The sequence below is a fragment of the Protomyctophum bolini genome (assembly GCF_963924005.1).
Source record: "Protomyctophum bolini genome assembly, chromosome: 23".
Taxonomy (NCBI): domain Eukaryota; kingdom Metazoa; phylum Chordata; class Actinopteri; order Myctophiformes; family Myctophidae; genus Protomyctophum; species Protomyctophum bolini.
Genome location: NC_137884.1, coordinates 30,210,634 through 30,234,312, shown reverse-complemented (window position 1 = coordinate 30,234,312; position 23,679 = coordinate 30,210,634). Strand labels below are relative to the sequence as shown.

At 42.6% G+C, this 23,679-nt stretch overlaps 2 protein-coding genes across 2 annotated transcripts in view; both read right to left on the bottom strand.

The window, feature by feature from the left end:
* LOC308311151 (large ribosomal subunit protein eL15-like) overlaps positions 1–1,202 on the bottom strand; it is a 35,312-nt gene extending 34,110 nt beyond the window's left edge. Inside the window, exon 1 of the mRNA XM_080757712.1 lies at positions 981–1,202. The gene's annotated coding sequence lies outside the window, so the exon portion shown is untranslated. The remainder of the gene's footprint in view (positions 1–980) is intronic.
* Positions 1,203–5,473: 4,271 nt separating this feature from the next.
* Positions 5,474–19,438, bottom strand: LOC308311039 (uncharacterized protein; the record flags this gene model as incomplete). Its single annotated transcript, XM_080757536.1, has 11 exons — positions 5,474–6,705; positions 8,995–9,123; positions 9,622–9,854; positions 10,174–10,360; positions 10,692–10,760; positions 11,606–11,774; positions 12,483–12,624; positions 13,665–13,752; positions 14,888–15,089; positions 18,510–18,583; positions 19,328–19,438. The coding sequence occupies 11 exons, from the start codon at positions 19,436–19,438 to the stop codon at positions 6,433–6,435; spliced, it is 1,677 nt and encodes a 558-aa protein (XP_080613662.1). The 3' UTR covers positions 5,474–6,432.
* Between the last annotated feature and the right edge of the window lie 4,241 nt (positions 19,439–23,679).

Below are 23,679 nucleotides of genomic sequence, written 5' to 3'. Positions count from 1 at the left end.
AAGTACCTTACATACCATACCGACACATCTCCTGTGTCGCGGAAGCCGTTAAGTATTTTTAATCCATGATTGATAAAAAATGTCGCTTCTTCCTACCTTGTTTATTGACACCTCATTGTACCGCCTATCTGGCTAGCTAGTGGTGCTACAGCTATGACGGAGCAGATCAAAGGCAGGGACGTAGCCCGCAAAGCCAACCGCACATCGGGAGGCGGTACAATAAACGGTAAATAAACAAGAAGAAATCAAAGCGACATTTTTAATCAAACATGGATTAAAAATACTTAACGGCTTCCGCGACACAGGAGATTTTATCAGAGGTATGTAAGGTACTTATAGTTCGCACATCCGTAATCAAACACAATACAAAGCGCGGTAATAGCGAGCAGATCGAAGAAAGGTTGAGTTCTTTATATCCGCGTTCCAACAATCGCATTGGAAAATCTTAGCATGACCAGGGACCCCACGGGTCAGCCCGGTTCGGTTCGGATTGGGCTGACCCAGGGGGTTCCGAGAGGGGCTACTTTGACTCTAGCTTAGAGGAAGCCTTTATGACTAAGGTCATTAAGTACCAGCCGCTCCTCCAGTCCATCATTGAACTAGGCTATAGGTGCAATCTATATGTGTTTATCTTCGGCAGCCTAGGACATGTACACAGTTTGGTCGTAAGAGGCTTCCAACAACTTGGGATGCCGAAAAAAGCAGCCAAACGGCTTGCGAAATTCTGTGCAATATCTTCCACTATCGGTAGCCGCCAAATATGGCGAAGACGCTGTTACCTGTACCCCTGAAGGGTGTGTGGGTATTTATTTGTTCGGGATTTGCTGACTGCATTCTGTGCGGCACCTTGTAAATATTTGTGTCCTTGTATTTGTATCTCTTATGTGGACATAAATAAATGATTAAAATGTGTATGTGTGTGTGTGTGTGTGTGTGTGTGTGTGTGTGTGTGTGTGTGTGTGAATGAGGTGTAAACTGACCTTAAGACTGTTAACACTTCCAGTCGTTCCATTCTCAGAACAGCATTGGTGGTAAAAAATAACATGAAAAGTCCCTTTAGTTTCGCTGCTGGCTGTAGAGACACGTAACGTAATTTAACTTTGGCAATGGAACCAAATGGACCCGCTCGTTCAGACAAGACGACTCGGTTCAATATATGTAACATATTTCCTGCTACGGTATCATTTATTATTAACAGCAAAATCAATGTCTTTGCTAAAGTTTTTCCGGCAGCGTCTAGTGAACAGATCTAATGAACAGATTTAAGACTTCCGGTGGACGATCTCTTCAAAATAAGAGTATCCTCTAGAGTATGAAAAAAAGTTTCATTTGCACATTAAAACTACAAATTAAGCATTTAAATGATGCTATATGATGCTAGAAGACACACATTATGTTTCTGTGTAAAAATAAGTAATTAAATAATAATAATAGTAATAATAAAGTTATCTAAATGCATAAATGCTCATCACTGGAGTGCATGGACTTTATAAAGTGGACACTGGACAAAAGACGGCTCCGCGAGGCAACTATCTGGACATACCCACGCGTTCGGGGAGATGTCCTCTACCACACCCCAGTCTCCGCTAAGCGGGAGAGGTGTAAAATTCACAGCTGGAGCCCTTCTACTGGGGTCAATGCAAAAAAAAGTACCGTTTCCGGACCCAGAATGGACACTGGACAAAAGACGGCTCCGCGAGGCAACTATCTGGACATACCCACGCGTTCAGGGAGATGTCCTGTACCACACCCCAGTCTCCGCTAAGCGGGAGAGGTGTAAAATTCACAGCTGGAGCGCTTCTACTGAGGTCAATGCAAAAAAAAGTACCGTTTCCGGACCCAGAATGGACACTGGACAAAAGACGGCTCCGCGAGGCAACTATCTGGACATACCCACGCGTTCAGGGAGATGTCCTGTACCACACCCCAGTCTCCGCTAAGCGGGAGAGGTGTAAAATTCACAGCTGGAGCCCTTCTACTGGGGTCAATGCAAAAAAAATTACCGTTTCCGGACCCAGAATGGACACTGGACAAAAGACGGCTCCGCGAGGCAACTATCTGGACATACCCACGCGTTCGGGGAGATGTCCTGTACCACACCCCAGTCTCCGCTAAGCGGGAGAGGTGTAAAATTCACAGCTGGAGCCCTTCTACTGGGGTCAATGCAAAAAAATGTACCGTTTCCGGACCCAGAATGGACACTGGACAAAAGACGGCTCCGCGAGGCAACTATCTGGACATACCCACGCGTTCAGGGAGATGTCCTGTACCACACCCCAGTCTCCGCTAAGCGGGAGAGGTGTAAAATTCACAGCTGGAATTTCACGAACGCGTGGGTATGTCCAGATAGTTGCCTCGCGGAGCCGTCTTTTGTCCAGTGTCCATTCTGGGTCCGGAAACGGTACATTATTTTGCATTGACCCCAGTAGAAGCTCTGCTGCTGTGAATTTTACACCTCTCCCGCTTAGCGGAGACTGTGGGGTGGTAGAGGACATCTTCCCGAACGCGTGGGTATGTCCAGATAGTTGCCTCGCCGAGCCGTCTTTTGTCCAGTGTCCACTTTATAAAGTCCATGCACTCCAGTGAATAGCATTTATCCATTTAGATAACTTTTTTATGTTATTTAATTACTTATTTTTACACAGAAACATAATGTGTGTCTTTACAATAACTGTAATGTAATAATAATACTAATAATGTAATGTAAAAATTATTTAATTAACGAATTAATTAACCTTATTTTATTCTGAAAGCAACCGGATGTCTTAAATCTGCTAGCTCTCAGACCGGAAGTTCTAAATTTGCTCATAAGACGGAGCCTTGTTTTCACTGCTGCAACGTTGCTGCTGACGCCCCCATAGCCCGGAGGGATCAGCCCACACTGGGATTGGCTGCTTGGTTGCTAGGCAACAGCGCGTTCATTAAATTAAACTCAAGATAGATGTATCGATATAAATATAAAATCATATCTATTTATTTTATTACATATAAACGTATTTATATTAGTTTAAAACAAACCGTCATCTGTCTTTGGACAATATGTCTATAATATGATAAATATTAACTAACCAAGTGACTAACCAATCACAGCGCGACCGTCCCTTCGGGCAATAGGATCTTGGAACGGAAGTAGGTGCGAGCCTAACTTCAACTGGGAGGAACATCAAGGCCTCAATGTTTGGTTCCGGTCTTGGAAAAAAATGAACTTTAATAATAACGATTGATTGATTGATTGACATACTGTGAAATATAATGAAATGTACCCATTCTACATACTGTGAAATATAATGAAATGTACCCATTCTACATACTGTGAAATATAATGAAATGTACCCATTCTACATACTGTGAAATATAATGAAATGTACCCATTCTACATACTGTGAAATATAATGAAATGTACCCATTCTACATACTGTGAAATATAATGAAATGTACCCATTCTACATACTGTGAAATATAATGAAATGTACCCATTCTACATACTGTGAAATATAATGAAATGTGCCCATTCTACATACTGTGAAATATAATGAAATGTACCCATTCTACATACTGTGAAATATAATGAAATGTAACCATTCTACATACTGTGAAATATAATGAAATGCACCCATTCTACATACTGTGATGAAATATAATGAAATGTACCCATTCTACATACTGTGAAATATCATGAAATGTAATAACCATTCTACATAACATGACATCACGAGCCGCGGTGAAGAGCAAACCACCGCCACCGCCCCCAGCCCTTCTCTCTGTTTTTACTCACCACGGCTCAACGTTATTTCAGCTCACCACCGACAAGCCAGACTATGAATGAGCCTTAAGTCGCCTGAGGGCCCTAAAGGGCGAGGTCGCATGCACGCATCCGCCTGGGTGACAGCGCTTTGGAATGGGGGTCAGATCATTCTGTACTGGCCATATAAGGAGCGTGTCTATAAGGAGAGTGTACAGGGTTTGATGAGGTCAGATCAACATATGGAATGTCAGAACAGGTCAGCTACATATATGGAGATCTAAGAGTGACAGCGGGGCCAGTCTTGAGTGTACAGGGTTTGATGAGGGCCCAGGTAGGGCCGGGCCTTCATTTCCAGGCCTGTTGAGAATGTAAATATTGATGACATCAGGTATCTCCATATATGGGCTTAATTGCGACAGCACGTCGCTTTTACTATGACATCGGGGGTCTTCATCACTGATGATGTCACGTGATATCACGAGACCTGGGCACCATATATGGGTCTTTCCCATGTATGGGGATTTTGAGTGACACACTGACAGACAGGAAATGCACGATTCCATTTAACTGCGACCTACTGTAGCCTTAGAGTATATATGAATTATGTATATTATATATATATATATTAATATTATACTCTTAAGACTGTAGCCTACATATGTTTAATAACCGTCTATTCTAACCGTTTATAGCCTATGATTATTTTACTGTATATTTGCATGTAATTAAATCTCCTGGTGAATTAAATGAAAATGGAGGACCCCAATGGAAACAAGCCTTTAATAGTGCTTTTTTCTTATTAATTTTAATCCTCAGACATTTGTATTGAACTGTACTTTAATATTCTACAAACTGTTAATAAAGTTTTCAATCAATCAATGTGTTTGTTGTTTACCTTTCTTACTGTAAGTCACTCTGATAATATAGTGTAGTATAAGCCAATAAGCATCGACCAATGAGAAATCAATATTATGTAAACGCAATACCACAGATCTGTTTGGATTAGTGGAGGACGGCCCTGGTACCATGGGGTTATACTGACACCTAGTGGCCATCATGATTCATGACAGGCTGGATGAAGCTGCTGGTAGAATGGAACGATGTTTATAAAACTACCCTAAAAATATGATTTATGTTTATTCAAACTACCCTAAATTAAATACTATTATGAATGTCAAAATAATGTGTTCAAATATATTTTATGTGACCATATTGACGCCTTGTGATGACGAATATGGCACATATTCAAAGTTGTAATATTGTATTATTTATTGACTGGAGAAATGCTCCATTGGTAGTTATTCAAATTAAATATAGGGTAAATGTTTAATATTACAAAATGTAATACTGGGAGTTTATTTTCTAATTATACTGTACACTGTACAGTATATACAGTACCTGCACCATCAATAAAATGATGAAATGTAGATGCATGCAGTTGGTTCTTGCTGCCAGTATGGGAAAAGAATGGGACTGAAAAGAATCGAATGCACTCATGTTATGTTAAAACAAATTCCTATGTGTGTATACACAAATGGCTAATAAAGGTATCTGAATCTGACATTTCTGATAATTCATAAAATACATCATATTGACTGTTAAAGGTCAGCTTGGTGTACCTGGAATGATTCTTAAAGTATACAAGACATTATATAAAGTATTATACAGATATATGTTATATATATATATATATATATATATACCAGTCAGGTGGTACTGATGGTCAGTTTGGTGTACCTGGACTTACTTTTTAATTCCATTGTCCTATAATCTATAGAAATGGCAAAAAACAAGTTGTCTTCATGAACAAAACATTAACATAATGAATGTCTTCCAGATAGTATGTTCATACAGGCTGTCAGTCAACTATGTTTACATGCTCATATTGTTCATACAGGCTGTCAATCTACCACTATGTTTAACATGCTCATATTGATCATACAGGCTGTCAATCTACCACTATGTTTACATGCTCATATTGTCATGTCAGCTCAAAGAGACAAAGGTTTTACATTAATTGGAAATTGGATTTCTTGAATTTATAATTATTGGATGTCCAATGAGCAGGAATACATTTTCTTTCATTTCCTTCTGGTCACATCTTAACACGCTAGTTTAACTTTAAATTATTTTCCATTTGATGTACAATATAATCAAACTGGTAGTTTGAATTGAATGGGAAACCAAACCACAGAAAATAAAGTGTAGAGGAAAGGCCTTTTCACCATCAGCAGTGTAAGGATTGTGAACTGAAACCATTATAAACTAAACTTTTAATATTCAGAGTATTGTCTGGATATATTTATTCTTGTATGAGCCTGTGTTGTCTTTTAACTAGGAGAAACAATAGTTTTTTTCCTGCTGCTGCAGTTGGAAAGAATGACAAAGCAAGCTTGAATCTATAATCTAATTAATTGGCAGTTGCTGCTCTTCAGTGAACAGAAAATAATATGTACAGGTCTGGAGTCTCTGGACATCTAAACTAATATAACGATTAGAAATGATTACGATCAGAATAAAATGAAACCCATTTACCACTATTATATCAGGGATTACTATCAGAATAAAACCCATTCAACACCTTTACTGAACAGCTAACTCTATAGGAGTGATTGATATCACAACAAAGAGCTTTAACCTTTTAACAAACACCGCGTTGCAACAACCAAAATGTACTCAAACTAAAATTAAACCAACAGCGCGCGGCGGGAGCCTCCGATGGTCATGTGGAAGCGGTGACCCTTGCCCAGGCCGCGGCTCTTCTTGCCCGCGGACGTCAGGCCGCGCATCTCGCGGTGCTTGTGCACCGCCTTGGTGATCCACTGGGTGTCGGGGTTGCGACGGATGGCCTTGTGGAACGTGTCGATCAGGATCACCTCGAAGAACTTGTAGGTGGAGTCTTCTCCCACCCAATAGGAGTTGAGCACGTGCAGGCCGCCGCAGTGACGCCCGGCACGCTCCTGTTGGAGGAGAGGAAAAGTACAGTGTGAGTTACGACCAATGAGAGGACAGGAAAAACAGTGTCAGTTATACCTCTCATGGAATAAATAAAACATTTAATCTCAAGACCGATAACGTAATGAGGTTTTAGGCCGACCAGCTGAAGAACTCATGACATTTTGTGTGAGACCATTCGTGTTTCTGAGAGATGTTTCTATTCTATTGCTATCACGTCAAATACTCTTTCATCTTAAAATAACTAATGACCGAAAATATAGCTGATCTACAAGCTAGATCTGCCGTTCTCGCTGCGCAGCAGCATGGAGTCACAGAAGACCTGCTGGTTTTCTCTGGAATCCAAATGAGTGAAATCAGTCGTGGCGAATGAGAACTGTAATCCATGCAAGGATGGATAAAATCTTTCAAAGCCTATCCTTTTATCAATGCCTAAGGAAGATAGGATTACAAAAACACCTCATCAGCAGCCCTCTACAACCAGCTAGTGCTGCACAATTAATCTGATGGAGATTGAGATCTAGATTAATTTCTAAATGTGAGCCAGAATGGTGCAGCACTGGTTGGCTGTCCAATTCATTTAGTTATTCTTGTATGTATTAATGTAGTAGTTATGACTCCAGGTGGCACATTTCTTTATGTAGTAATGTTTAGCAAATACAGTGCAGCCATGCAACCAGCACGCCCCGATACGAAGAAATACACAATGTCAATTACACTTCTATAGGAAGACAGGAATAATACTGTCAGTTACACTTCTATAGGAAGACAGGAAAAATACTGTCAGTTACACTTCTATAGGAAGACAGGAAAAATACTGTCAGTTACACTTCTATAGGAAGACAGGAAAAATACTGTCAGTTACACTTCTTTAGGAAGACAGGAAAAATACTGTCAGTTACACTTCTATAGGAAGACAGGAAAAATACTGTCAGTTACACTTCTATAGGAAGACAGGAGAAATACTGTCAGTTACACTTCTATAGGAAGACAGGAAAAATACTGTCAGTTACACTTCTATAGGAAGACAGGAAAAATACTGTCAAACACCTTGACATGAACCTTCTACAACCAGCACGCTCCTATAGAACCACAGGAATAACACAGAATGTCAGTTACTCTTGCCCACCACGGGCTCTGTGCACAACCAGCCCCACACAGACAGTCCCATGGGCTCTGTACACAACCAGCCCCATACAGACAGTCCCATGGGCTCTGTGCACAACCAGCCCCACACAGACAGTCCCATGGGCTCTGTGGACAACCAGCCCCACACAGACAGTCCCATGGGCTCTGTACACAACCAGCCCCATACAGACAGTCCCATGGGCTCTGTGCACAACCAGCCCCACACAGACAGTCCCATGGGCTCTGTGGACAACCAGCCCCACACAGACAGTCCCATGGGCTCTGTACACAACCAGCCCCACACAGACAGTCCCATGGGCTCTGTGCACAACCAGCCCCCACAGCAACAGTCCCATGGGCTCTGTGCACAACCAGTCCCCACAGCAACAGTCCCCTGCACTCCAGCTTCAGAGCCATTCAAATAAAGCTATGGGAAAATGAAGCCAACGGGAAATGGAATACTTTTCATCGGTTCAATATTCATAACACATTATTAAAGCACTTCCACAAAAACTAAATCTACAAATCTTGGCTTCCAATTTCCATTAAAAATGAGCCGCAGTTTTGCAAGTTGCAACTCTAGATATTCTTTTATAATGGATGAATCAATTCTTCACCCCTGTGTCAATCATCTAATGTGATCCTGGGCTCTACACACCCTCCGCCAACCTGGGGAGAGCAACGGACTTAACTCAACAGAGAGAGAGAGACAACACTAACATAGCACTACTGAAATAATTAAACGTGTGGTAACCTGAAAGTGACACGCACGCACACACGCACGCATGTCACACAATGCCACAAACCCGTTGAATAGTACTAGAAGTACGTCTAACGCCACGCGTTGACGCAGAAACCTGTGGCCTGTAGAATGATGTTACCATAGGTGTCTCACAGGAGTTTCATAATCCTAGGGTCACCTCATTCGACAGGGCACGTGTCCGACTCCGTGGTGGCATTGTGTAGGAGCGTGGTGCGTGGAGTTCTCTCAATTATATATATAGATATACCTGGTGGCCCCCTCCAGTGAGGCCTCAAACACATTGAATAGTATCTACCTGGTGGCCCCCGGCCCCTCCAGTGAGGCCTCAAACACATTGAATAGTATCTACCTGGTGGCCCCCGGCCCCTCCAGTGAGGCCTCAAACACATTGAATAGTATCTACCTGGTGGCCCCCGGCCCCTCCAGTGAGGCCTCGAACACAGCGTGGTGGAGCTGCATGGTCTGGGGTGTGAAGGTGACCACTGCAAAGGCGTGCCGGAGACAGATCAAACACTTCCAGACTGCGGGACGACTGTAGAGAAGAACGGACAACTTTAAGAAGCTGCTACCCCTAAAGAAATCCACTTAATATACCCACCAGTAGGATAACAGCCCCGAAGCCAAACAATGTGACTGCATTGGATAATATCTCATAAAGCTCTCTGTCTAATGGATGATTTGTACTGGTGTCTCACACAGAAAATAGCTGTTCTACAAGGTCCAGCTTGTAGATTTTTTATTTTCAGTGCGAGACACGGTGTGCAACCATCTATGAAGACCTGGAATGCATCTCTGTCACCTTAGCTTTTAACCACTTTTAACCATTATTTTTTAAAACTTAAGCTAACGAAAAATAGCAGATCTACAAGCTCGTAGATCTGCTATTGTTTTTGAAAAATCATGAAAATGTGGCGCAAGTCTTTCACAGCAAACGTTTTTAACTCAAATCTTTGCTTCTGGGGGTCCCTGACACAAACTTAGAAGACATTTTGTAGAATCTGGTCTCAGGTCTCAATGGCTTACGCCCTACCTTTGTATTGAGCGGCTTGATGGCGAGGCTGAGCAGGCAGGGCACCTTGCCACTGTTGGTGAGCTTGAAGCGGGCCTGGGCCGAGCGACCCACCAGAACATTGTTGAAGATGAAGCGGTTGTCGTCCAGGGCGTAGATACCTTCGGCGCTGCGGAACTCCTCCGAGGTCAGCAGGCTGCTACTACGACACAGACGGTGTTCCTCAAAGATAGAGCCCAGGTCTCCCCCGATCCCTGGAGAAGCAGAGAGAGAGATAATTTTTTAATTTTAAATAAAGAATGTTTTAAACATATATATTAATGTTATACTATCTGTAAACAATTGTAAGTATTGCCTTTGTTAAATGTTAAATGTTTGTCTGTGTCGGACCCCAGGAAGACTAGCTTTTGTCAAGGCAAAAGCTAATGGGGATCCTAATAAACAATAAACAATAAAATCTTAGTGTTTGCCAATTATTTGGGGGCCCACTCGCAGCCCACGTGTTGAATACGTGAGAATAACTTGACACAGCAGTATAGCACTACACACACACACACACACACACACACACACCTGGCACGCAGACATCAGCCACCAGTCTGTAAGGGATGCCCCCAGGCTGGTCCTTTGGGTCCCGGTCACTGATGTCCACGGACAGACACTCGCTCCAGTCGCCCACCTGCTCCGCCCCACTGGCCAAAGAGCATTGATCACGCCTCCAGGTCTTTAGTTTACTCAAGTTAGGGAATAAGACCTGATACTTAAGACACGCAAAATACAGCCCAATAAATCATAAGTGATGAGACCTTTTTTTTTGCAAAAACAAAAACGGAAAAGATCTGTTTATAAAAATACCCGCCTGTATACAGTACGTGTGGACAAAGCCTAAATCTTTGCGTTGATTGATCGAGACAAAAAGACAGAGGATGTTCACATCGATTCAAATCAAACATTTGAATGACAATTATTTTATATATACAAAATGTTCTCATTTGAATGAGGGACACATTACAAATTATACGTAGGCTACTAATACTACAAAAACTGGTGTCAGTGATGCCATATTGATCCCCAAAACAACGTGCGCTGACCTGGAGAAGACTGACTGGATGGAAACCTTGACTGGAATGATGGCTATGGTCTCTCCTTTCTCCCCGATGCTTGGCTCAATCACCTGCAGAAGAGAACGTTTGAACACAAGCTCATACAGTAGTACAGGCATGGGATTCAACACAAATAAACGGCACTTGATGGAACCACCAACTTTTATTTCTTCCTTTATTTTTTCTGTGCCACGAGAGTGGCAGCAGAGTGTAGGTAAACCCTGCCAGGGGTTTTTGCCTCTATTTGGTCATCTTAATTTTCGGTTTCCCGGCCTGGAGACTACCATTGTAATGATCGGCTATTATTAACGTTAGCTCACGTCGTAGTTTCAGAGATACGAGGCATTGAAAATCCTACTTTGACTGGTAAAGGGGCGGGGGGACGAATACGTAGCTGGCAGATAACGTCTCATACACTGGCGTATTCAAATGTTTTGGACTGGTAATGGATATAGATTCAGAATGTAACGATGCGTGGTGACCGTGTATGCCCTTTTCTCTCCCTGATTTTGGGCGGGAACCTTTTGGTGTTTTAAGGATTCTGTTCTACTTTAGGTATTGAAAAATAGCAGATCTACAAGCTCACCGAGCACCAAGTGGTGCGCTCCGAGCTTGTAGGTCTGCTATTTTTGAAAAGTCGTGAAAATGTGGCGCAAGTCTTTGAATATATATTTCAGAGATTTGTACTAAAATATTGGCTTCTGGGGGGTCCCTGGAACTACATGGGGGTCCGTGGCCCAATAGAGATAATTCTGGGGGTCCTTCACATGAAAAAGGTTGAGCACCACTGACATAGAAACATGGGTTTTTCAGAAAAATGTTAGGATTTAGAAGCCTTTTTTATCGACCTCAGTCCAAAATGGGTTAAAACATTGACCATCAGCAACATAATAAATTCAAACCTGGCACCGCAGAACAGGCTGATCTTTGAGCGAGACCTCCTTGTGGTGCTTGAAGAGAACCTGCACTGCCGTGGACCTCTCTGTGGGCATCAGGGTGCCGTGAAGGGGCGTAACGGTGAAGATGGAGGCCCAGTTTGGCTGAGACGGGTCTGTTCGCTCTAAAGTGAATCTGGTGCAGAACAAAATATCCAGTCAAAAATCAGACAAATCAAATCGAACTGAGCGGTGCAGTGTGTGTGTGTGTGTGTGTGTGTGTGTGTGTCAAGCACTCGCCCCTGGACCAGACCAATCTGTGGGTCGTGCAGGGTCACATTTTTCATGGATCCCTTAATTTAGTTTTGTATTATTATAATTTCAAAACATTTTCAAAAAAACATTCACAAAAAGTATTTTCATGGATAATTTTTGTTTTTTTTAACTTTTTTTCATTAATTGAATGAATGTTTAATTTAAGCTTATTCACTTTGTGGATACAGGTGCATCATGTTATTGACTGTTCCAACTCACTTGTCTTTCTGACCACTGGCATAATGCCCAACGTCAGCTTCTTAAGTCTGCCTTTGCGGCAGATTCTGGCAATGCTTTTCAATGGGAACGGAGCAGTAAAGAGGTTAAAACCCTCTGCTCAAAGAAAAATGAAGCCTTTAAGAGTGGCAACAAAGAGGCTTTTAAATTAGCCAGGTATGACTTTTGAGCATGCTGTGAAAAAAGCTGAAGCCAAATATAATGACATGACCGTGCATATAAGTCTGCAAGACAAACTACGTGCCAACGACACCAAGGGCGTTTGGCAAGGGATGCAAATCATCACAGCGTATAAAGGCAGCCGCCGAGCTCCCTGATAGATTGAACCAATTCTATTGTAGATTCGACATGCCCAGCGATGTCCATCCCAGTGAAACAGCAGTTAGTATAGATTCTCACCTTCTGCAGGATGCAGAAGGTGATTGCCGACCCCTCCCACCCTGCCTGCTCTCTTTTCGCACCCCCTGCCCTCAGGTAAGAGACCGCTGCAGTCTCTAAAGTGCAATAACTCGCGCTTTAAAAATAGCACTTATCCCGAGGCTGTGCACCTCCTGAATGCTGACCCTCTTTTCGCTCGCACTTTACAGCGTGAAGCTGCTTTGTAATACGACAAACTGCGATGAATTTATTTATTCAACATGAATTGTAACATTTTGCATTCTACTTATTTATTGGTCCCCCTCATATGATTTGTACTTTTGTATCTTGTTCTACCGTCTGAATATGTGTCTTTTTGTATGTCTGTTTTAGTGCACTGAAACAAATTCCAATCAACTCTGTTGACATGGCAATAAAATATTGAATCTTGAATCTTGTCCCCATTGAAAAGTAGTGTCAGAATCCGGTATAAAGGCAGAATTAAAGATCGATGTGACTGCACCCTAAAGGACAAATTTTAAGCCCAAATAATATTATGTGTGTACAGCGTGACCAGAGCATAGCAAGTGTTTAAGTATGATCTTTAATGTTCTCGGGGGTCAACAAAAAAGCCATTGCTCGCCTACAAATAGTACAAAATTATGCAGCGAGACTGCTGACAAACACGAGGAGGCGTGGAACACATCACTCCAATAGAATTGATTTTAAGATTTTATTGACAACTTTGACAACTACCTACATCTCGGCCATGCTAAAGCCATACAACCCAGCGTGTACCCTCAGATCGTTGGGTAGGGGTCTCCTGACTCCCATAAAAAACAAACTCGTCACCATGGGTGACCGGCCTTCGCAGCCACCATATCTGTGGAACGCCCTACCCCAGAACCTGAGGCTCTTTTTAAATCACTGTTAAAAACCCATCTGTTCACAAAGGCTTTCCCCTAGATTTATTTTATTGTTTTTGCTATGTGGTGTTGTTTTATTTTATTGCTTCTGTGTACTGCAGTCACGATTTATTGTTGTTGTTTTGTGCCTCTAAGCTGGTGTACTGCATTTTTACGTTCCATTGTAAAGCATTTTGTAACTCTGTTTTGAACAGTGCTTCATAAATAAAGTTTATTAGTATTAATAATTGGTAAGTTGTGACCATAACTACCTTTAGGAAAGGCGATGTCCAGAGCTACAGCAATGATCTGCATGTTCTCAGTGTGCACGATCCCAAGAATGTTCTCCATATCTGACACCTGAGGCACAATATGCACACGCACACGCACACGCACACACACGCACACACATTAATGAAATTACCTATTTGTATCTACCTTTAAGGTGGTTGCACACTGATGCGTTTTGCCGATCCGAAAGTAGTAGGCTATCACTAGCTGTCAGCCTGTCGCCAACACCCCACTACTAGACAGCCGCAGAAAACGGATAAAAGATCGACCCCCGTCCGAACAAAAAACTTTATATACTGTAGGACAAAATATTCGGCGGCAGTGTGCAAACGCGATTTACATAAAGTAAGGTTGTTTTTTATTTGTTTACGTCCTCTGAAATTCAAGCCGATATTCATCCAAAAAAAACCCAGTGTGCAAACACCTTTAGAGTGTTATTCAATGAAAAAAGATGCCATGTATTTATTACCAAAGTTTTTTTGGTAATACATTATTTTGGGAGCATTCAAAACGGTGTGCAGACTCCCTCCTTCTATTTAGTTCATACACGGGCAACTGGCGGGCGGGGGACACTTGCGCCCCCCCACCTTCACTCAATGTGGCCCTCAGGTTAATTAATATCAGAATACTGATATATTATTGATTTTCAAAAATGTCCCGCTTTTAATTACTTCAGTCTAAATTAGTAGCTTAATGAGTAGAATTAAAATGTTAGTTTTTTTTATGGCCAATGTATTAACCTATGGACGGTCGCACAGATACTCCCACATGTATTTTGTGAGTCGCACAGATGAAGTTATGGAGCATTTGCGTCCAAAATGTGCACAATTCTGAGCTCTGGCTTGAGAAAACTCATGACTTTTGCAACCTGTGATGTTGTGAGCTTGTAGATTAGCTGTTGTGAGTTTATCGATTAGCTGTTGTGAGCTTGTAGATTAGCTGTTTTCGCCAAAGCGAGCACTTCTCCCCAAAAGCATGTTTTTGCAACAAACGTTTGAAATTTCCGCATTTGCGGCGCCCCCTATGGCTGAAAATGTAATTGCTTGGGGCTCTCCGTTGATGTAGGTGGAAGAGCAAAAAGTGTGTTTTGAAGAAAATTCAAAATGGCGGAAAACTCTATCCTGATGCAAATGGGCGTGGCCTATATGGGGGGAGAACATGTGAGGCTAGGTCCCACGGGGGGGGGGGGAGAACATGTACTAACCTTGCTGTAATAGAACCCATAGGCCAGGACAGCGCCTGTCCCGGCCAGCAGTCCTGCCAGGGCATGCCTCCAGGTGGTGGCGCTGTGGTTCCACTGGTACTGTTGTTGACCTCCTGAACTGTGGTTGTGCTGCTCAGTGCTGCCCCTGCTGGAGTGGAGGTCTGCTGCAGCCCAGGCGCCAGGAGCCAGACGTACGGGATTTCTAGGGGGACACACACAACACCTTTAAGTCCAGGGGTCTTTGGGGGTTCCAGGGGGGTCCCCAGTAGTTAACACACAACACCTTTAAGTCTAGGGGTCTTTGGGGGTTCCAGGGGGTCCCCAGTAGTTACCACACAACACCTTTAAGTCTAGGGGTCTTTGGGGGTTCCAGGGGGTCCCCAGTAGTTACCACACAACACCTTTAAGTCCAGGGGTCCTTGGGGGTTCCAGGGGGGTCCCCAGTAGTTAACACACAACACCTTTAAGCCTAGGGGTCTTTGAGGGTTCCAGGGGGTCCCCAGTAGTTACCACACAACACCTTTAAGTCCAGGGGTCCTTGGGGGTCCCCAGGAATAGTAGTTAACACACACCACCATGGGACATTTAACATATTGATGACAGTTTGCAGAACGGGTTCATTGGGTTCATTTCAAACTAAATCAAGTCAACACAAAAACTGTTATTGTTGACGCTCCACTACAATGGTTTACAACACGGTCCACCATGTTCAATTCATCACATTTACAAATATACACTTTGAGCTCAGACTTTACGGGGGCCAGTGTGGAATTGCAGCCATCTGTAGGTTCAGTTTTTTTTATTTTTTATATATATATTTTTTATCCCACGATTTTGTAACCCATTTTTCACCCCTGTGTCAATCATCTACTGTGAACCTGGGCTCTACACACCCTCCGCCAACCTGGGGAGAGCAACGGACTTGAACTCATGCTTCCTTCATGCCTGAGTGTCCAAGTTGCTCCTTTTACACCTGACAGGGGGGAGTTTCCCTGGTTGTACGTAGCACGTGGAAGGAACACGTTATTCCAACCAGTTCCTTTCCCCTCCATCAGGCGGGGGGGGGGGGGGGGAGGCAGTTTAGAGACCAGGATTACTGCATGTTTTTGTGAGGGTACCTACCCTAGGAGAAGGTTCAGTTTTGAAGGAGTCTAGGGATTCAAATGTTCTTTTTTCTTTGTGGCTTTAGTCTTTTTTTTCTTATTTATTTTTGAATAGAGGGATAGGGTGACAGTAGGGGGAGAGATAAGGGGGGGGGAGAGATAAGGGGGGGGGGGTGCCTGGACCGCTGAGCCACGGCCCATGCCGGGATTCACATGTCTTAATGGCTGTTGGTAGGGCGTTCCACACTTTAGTGGCAGCGGGCGGCTGTGGCTCAGGAGGTAGAGCAGGTCGTCCAATGATCCCTGGGTCGGCAGTTCGAATCCCGGCTCCTCCTCCTGTCCACATGTCAAAGTGTCCTTGAGCAAGACACTGAACCCCACCCTGCCTCCAATGAGTCGGTCGGTGTGAGCTCGCCACCGTCGGTGTGTGAATGTGTGAAGTGAGGACGCTGGCGTCAACTGTTCACCGCTTCACCTCCCAATGAATGCGCTTTGAGCACTTGGAAAAGCGCTATAAAAATGCAATTCATTATTTATTATTATAGGAGCGAAATAAATGTAGTCCCTTGTTTCAGCAGAATCTGGGTTTGTTGAATTTCCTTTGTTCTCAAAGGCCCGTTTTCCACAAGCTCACAATGTGCTTGTAGATCTGCTATTTTCAGCAAGTGTAAAATGACTTATACTGGATCTCTTGTCCACTAGTATCCTCATAACATTTTAGTAGTTCTGCTATTTTTCAATAGCTAAAGAGTGACCAAACAGTGAGTGAGTGACCAAACAGTAAAGTAATAAAAGGGACGATAACAGTCAGTAATTCAGAAGCTGGTCTGATAAAACATTTAGGAGAAGTTCCTATTTTGCTCCTGTTGTGAGATAATGATTAACATAGGTAACTAACCTGAGACTGGCTGTATTTCACACACTGAGTCAATCTAGACTAGAGGATGTCCATGTATCAACTCTGACCTTTGGGCAGGTCATTCATCGCGTGACTAAAATGCACGTTACTGTGTGTGGATCACAGGACAACACTGTGGTGACCAGATCCTCATTTACAATACTTTCCAGGCGTCCCACAAATTGAGACCCTAGCTGTCCCACACTGTGACTTACAGGCATCAGTGTTCACATTGAGACCCTGTCTGTCCCACATTGTGACTGACAGGCATCAGTGTTCACATTGAGACCCTGTCTGTCCCACATTGTGACTGACAGGCATCAGTGTTCACATTGAGACCCTGTCTGTCCCACATTGTGACTGACAGGCATCAGTGTTCACATTGAGACCCTGTCTGTCCCACATTGTGACTGACAGGCATCAGTGTTCACATTGAGACCCTGTCTGTCCCACATTGTGACTGACAGGCATCAGTGTTCACATTGAGACCCTGTCTGTCCCACATTGTGACTGACAGGCATCAGTGTTCACATTGAGACCCTGTCTGTCCCACATTGTGACTGACAGGCATCAGTGTTCACATTGAGACCCTGTCTGTCCCACATTGTGACTGACAGGCATCAGTGTTCACTGTTCACATTGAGACCCTGTCTGTCCCACATTGTGACTGACAGACATCAGTGTTCAAATGCCCTAATAGTTAGTCCCCTAATAGTTGTCTTTCTGTTGTAAAGGACTCTCATTCTCTCTTTTCCTGCATTATATATTTTTAAGCCTATGAGAAATATCCCCTAAACTTTAGGGCCTAAAGGGCCTAGGCTATACTACCAAGACGGCTATCTCAACCATGACCAAAATTAGCATTTTTAAACAAAATGTGAGACTCCAGAATGGATTAATAACACAATGATAGTCCTATGGTTGAATATGACATTATGGAATTAAATATCAATTTGTCTCACACAAATGAACAGTTTGGTTCTGGGGTTCTGTTCACCCTAGACAACACATACTGTACTGTAATGAACAGTTTGGTTCTGGGGTTCTGTTCACCCTAGACAACACATACTGTACATCATCATAATCATTTTTTCGACCGCGGTCGAGATCATGGATTTCACAATATCACGCCAGACTTTCCGGTCCTTCATTCGCCATCCCCAGTTCCTGCTTTACTGATGCATGTGTCCCTATAGCGATGACATCATGTGTCCCTATAGCGATGACATCATGTGTCCCTATAGCGATGACATCAGGGAACGACAGTTTTCTACCTCTGGTCTGCTTCGAGGCAGGACTCCAGAGAAGAAGGGAAGATATAACCTCATTGTCAGCTCTGTAGCGGTGGCCGGAAAACTGTGTTCTTCTGGATCGGACCAGTGAAGAAACACGGGGAAGGTTGCAGAATATTAGATTAGTCGATGGGTGGCTCTTCCAAGACAGATTTTGCGTTCTCATTAGAAGGCGGGTGTAAGTGCCATTTCTCTAGTCTCTAGTACACATACAATTATATAACAGCCCCCTTTATTACCTTTGTATAAGTCTGACAAGACTGGGACTTTGTGGTCCCAGTCTCGTCAGCCGTTGACTCTGTCTGTCTGTCTGTATAATGTTACTGTACCTGTGTGTATTGTTGAGTGGTCCCAGTCTTGTCAGCCGTTGACAGTGTCTGAGACGCAGCATTGCATTGGTGTTCTGGAGGAGGAAAGACACAGTAAGTAGTAGTAGTAGTAGTAGTAGTAGCAGTAGTAGTAGTAGTAGTAGTAGTAGTAGTAGACCTAGGGTTAGGTGTTCTGGAGGAGGAAAGACACAGTAGTGAGATAAGATACAGATAAGATACAGTAGAGTAAAGAACTGCACATGGAATAAATGTTTATTAGAATTATTTAACCTTTGCTTTGAGACCAATAGGGTTTAAAGCTGCCAAAATTAAAATGAAAAAACAGAATGTAAATTGAAATAATCATTTTCAGATCATCAACGCATTTCTTGAGACAAAAATAAATCTAAAATATTAATTATTCTAATTATTTATTCTAATCCACAATAAGACCTGGTGAACAACTAGAGCTATCAGTATCAGCCACATCCTCATTTACCACCTGCTGGAATCATTTAGCTTATCAATTAAATCACTTGCTACTAAAGCTTAGTCCTGATAACAAACACCACAACGTACGGCTATAAAAGCTATAAATTATATCCTGTCACAGTAAATAATTTTATCCCACGGGATACATTTAATATTAATATATTTAACAGGCCACTCTTATGATATGGATAATGTAATTAGTATTATTATCACAAGTTACACAGACAGTAGCTACTGAAGACACTGGTTCTCAAACGCTATAGAGTTATAGAATGTTGTTAAGAATTCATGTTCATTTTCATATTCAAATATTAAGCTTGAGTATGTATAATATTTCAGTCCCTGACCGCACTCTCATTGGGCTGCAGTTCCCCTGAGTCTGGGTGTACAGCGATGATCTTCTGGTCCTCTTCACAAATCCTCCATTGGAACCTATAGCAAATGTCAATAAAGGCCATTAAGCAGAAGCATAAGTACTGCACACAATTTTTAGTAATTTTTTACTTTATGTGAGTATTTCCAATCTCCGACCAATAATTTTACTTCTACTCTATACATCTCAGATACAAATATTGCATTTTTACTACATTTATTTGACAGCTTTAGGTTTCACAATGCGACGCATTGTGAAAGATGTTTACATACATTTGAAAACTTGAAATGAGACATTTTGCATAAAGAGTACTTTCTACTTTTGGTACATTTTATACCAATACTTTTACTTGTAACAGTTCTATATTGGTAGCCTACTTTTACTCTCAAGTACAAAATGTGAGTACTTTTTGTTTCCCACCTGTCATTTTATGTATATCGACAAAATCAAATGACTAAATTATGACTAAAACTGAATTACATTTTATTCAAAAGACTATGACTAAACTAAATCAAAGTTTGCTGTCAAACTTAACAATGGTCTTACCTTATGCAGTATGAGACATGCCACTCTCCTGTAGTGTGCTATAGGGTGTGTGGGCCTGTAGACCACCTTCAGTGTGGGCTGTGTGGTCGTAGGGCGCCCCCAGCTGGTTCAATTGTGAACACGCTGTGACCGCTGCGGTCCAAGTCCCATTGGTAGACAGCCTCGGCGGGGGAAGCATTAAGGAGCTCCACGCTCCGCACGACTTCCTCTCCCTGCTCAACGCAGCCAAAGTCCACTGCAGGAGAGGACAGGGTCACTACAGGCCCTGGACAGACAGAGAGACATTCAGGCATTTAATACGAAAACACCACAGTGCCATTAACCAGTGGTGGAAAAAGTACTAAAATGTTTTACTTAAATCTTTTAGAAATACTCTTGTTACAAGAAAAAGTACAAAAGTATTGGCATCACAGTGTACTTAAAGTACCAAAAGTAAAATTACTCGTTATGCAGAATGTCTCATTTCAAGACAAGTTTTCATATGTATACAAATATTTTGAAAATGACAGATCTACAAGCAATGTGCCACATCACAACGCAATGTGAGCTTGTAGATCAGCAAAATGTATATAGGGCTGAAGTGGTTAGTGTATGTTTTGTCATCATTATGAAGATGTACAAAGTAACTAAAGTTTTCAAATGAATGTAGTAGAGAAGTAAAAGTTCAAAAAAATGGAAACACTCAAAATTGTGCCACCATTTCTTTCCCACCCTAAAACATGATCATCAGGTATTATTACAATATAAGGGGGAAGAACTTTTTCCAAAAAGTGTACAGTATTTGTTAAAATCATGCTTTTATGTGGACACGCCCACCAGTTCATTAAGTATGCCTGGATTGCCTGGTGGGTGGTGATGGGTGGTGATCCACCTGAACTGAAGCCGCACCCACAGCTGTAGTTGTATGATAAAGGGGGAGGGGTTAGGGGAGGGGCTGATAGTGTGGTGTCACTATATTACTGTTTATTTCATTGGCCCGTTTGACTTTCAAGGGTTCAGCCTCCAGGAAGAACCCCTAAATACAAAGTTAATACACCATTGCACATAAAAACAACTCCAGGGTGTCTAATGAAGTACTGTCACCTCATAGACACATGGAAAACTGGAAAAATACAAAAATTGTGGCACTCCATCTTTAAGTAAATGTATGTAGTTACTTTCCACCACTGCCATTAACGAGAGCTTTCCAAAAGCAAAACGGTTAACCACTAAATCCCTACTTTATACTTAGACGTACAATGGTGTCTTGCTAACACAAGCTCACAAGACATCACATCACAACATGTTGTGAGCTTATAAATCTCATATTTTTGGCATTTCTGAAAGTCTAAGAAGTTTGAACAATTATGAAAATGTGCCCTCACCCACTGCCTGTTCGCTTCTTCTCGCCCTAAAACGATTCATAGTGCACCTGTATACCTACCTATACATTTCCCGGTGAGTTTGAGCAGGGCTTTGCTGAGCGATCCGGGATAGTTCAGGGACAGGTAGTCGACAGAGACTGCGTCTGCGGCCAGCGGGGCGTAAGTGACCGTCACCCGCAGCGACGCACCGGGAGCCACCTCCCCGTTGGTGACGTCACAGCTGAACTCTGACCCGAGCAGGGGTGAAGCACCAGGCAGCCGAGAGAGGGAGAAGGAGGTCATCACCTGGAGGAGAGGGAGGGAGGGAAGGAGAGTGGAGAGAGAGTAGTTAGGGAAAGTAAGCCAAATGTGTGACCAACCTGCAAAATAAATGCTTATACCAATAGCTTTCTTCACAAAATATGTTCATAAAAGGTGTCTACTATCACCTCTCAATTTGTTCCAACCCAACTCCCTTGGGAAACTTTGCGACGGGTGCTGAAAGTTCCAGTTCCAAGTACCATTAACAACCTGTTACCTATATGCAAATTTAAAAAGTAGCATGTGACGTGTCAAACTATAGGGGTTTTTCATGATTCTGTTTTGCACAAAGACGTTTTAGCCGGCCCAGGCGGTGGCGTAACCGTTTGGGCACCCGACTGGTAATCCAGTCGCAGTGTGCCGCGGGTTCGACTCCCGAGCCCGACACGGCCTTTACTGCATGTCATCCCCCCATCTCTCTCCCGTTTCCTGTCAGCCTACTGTCTGTCCCTTCAAAAACCAATAAAAGGCGTAAGCCGCAAAAAATATCTTAAAAAAACAAAACGTTTTAGCCCAAGGAGAAAACCCCTAGTTTGACCCGTCACATGCTACTTAAACTAAAGCAGATTCAAAATGAGAACATTTTGCCTGCATATAGGTTGTTAATGGTAACCCAACTTTCAGCAGCTGTCACAAGGTTCGGTTGGAACAAATTGAGAGGTGATATTTGTGAAGAAAGCTATTAGTCATATTTTGCAGATTGGTAACTTTCGCTGACTAGAGAGAGAGAGAGGTACAAGGAGGATGCGTATACTGTGCATGTCTTCATTTTCTACTCACAGGGGAAGGATTGGTAACATCAAAGTGTTTCTGCACACTGACACCCACAGGTACATAAAATGGAAAAAATTAAAATTTACCAAGGAACGCAGAATTCCCGTTTGTATTACCGTCGTACAGTCTGGAGCAACGGAAGCTCTGATCATGAGTAAAATATAAATGCTTCCGTCGTACAGTCTGGAGCAACGGAAGCTCTGATCATGAGTAAAATATAAATGCTTCCGTCGTACAGTCTGGAGCAACGGAAGCTCTGATCATGAGTCTAATATAAATGCTTCCGTCATACAGTCTGGAGCAACGGAAGCTCTGATCATGAGTAAAATATAAATGCTTCCGTCGTACAGTCTGGAGCAACGGAAGCTCTGATCATGAGTAAAATATAAATGCTTCCGTCATACAGTCTGGAGCAACGGAAGCTCTGATCATGAGTAAAATATAAATGCTTCCGTCGTACAGTCTGGAGCAACGGAAGCTCTGATCATGAGTAAAATATAAATGCTTCCGTCGTACAGTCTGGAGCAACGGAAGCTCTGATCATGAGTAAAATATAAATGCTTCCGTCGTACAGTCTGGAGCAACGGAAGCTCTGATCATGAGTCTAATATAAATGCTTCCGTCATACAGTCTGGAGCAACGGAAGCTCTGATCATGAGTAAAATATAAATGCTTCCGTCGTACAGTCTGGAGCAACGGAAGCTCTGATCATGAGTAAAATATAAATGCTTCCGTCATACAGTCTGGAGCAACGGAAGCTCTGATCATGAGTAAAATATAAATGCTTCCGTCATACAGTCTGGAGCAACGGAAGCTCTGATCATGAGTAAAATATAAATGCTTCCGTCGTACAGTCTGGAGCAACGGAAGCTCTGATCATGAGTCTAATATAAATGCTTCCGTCATACAGTCTGGAGCAACGGAAGCTCTGATCATGAGTAAAATATAAATGCTTCCGTCGTACAGTCTGGAGCAACGGAAGCTCTGATCATGAGTAAAATATAAATGCTTCCATCATACAGTCTGGAGCAACGGAAGCTCTGATCATGAGTAAAATATAAATGCTTCCGTCATACAGTCTGGAGCAACGGAAGCTCTGATCATGAGTAAAATATAAATGCTTCCGTCGTACAGTCTGGAGCAACGGAAGCTCTGATCATGAGTAAAATATAAATGCTTCCGTCATACAGTCGGGAGCAACGGAAGCTCTGATCATGAGTAAAATATAAATGCTTCCGTCGTACAGTCTGGAGCAACGGAAGCTCTGATCATGAGTAAAATATAAATGCTTCCGTCGTACAGTCTGGAGCAACGGAAGCTCTGATCATGAGTCTAATATAAA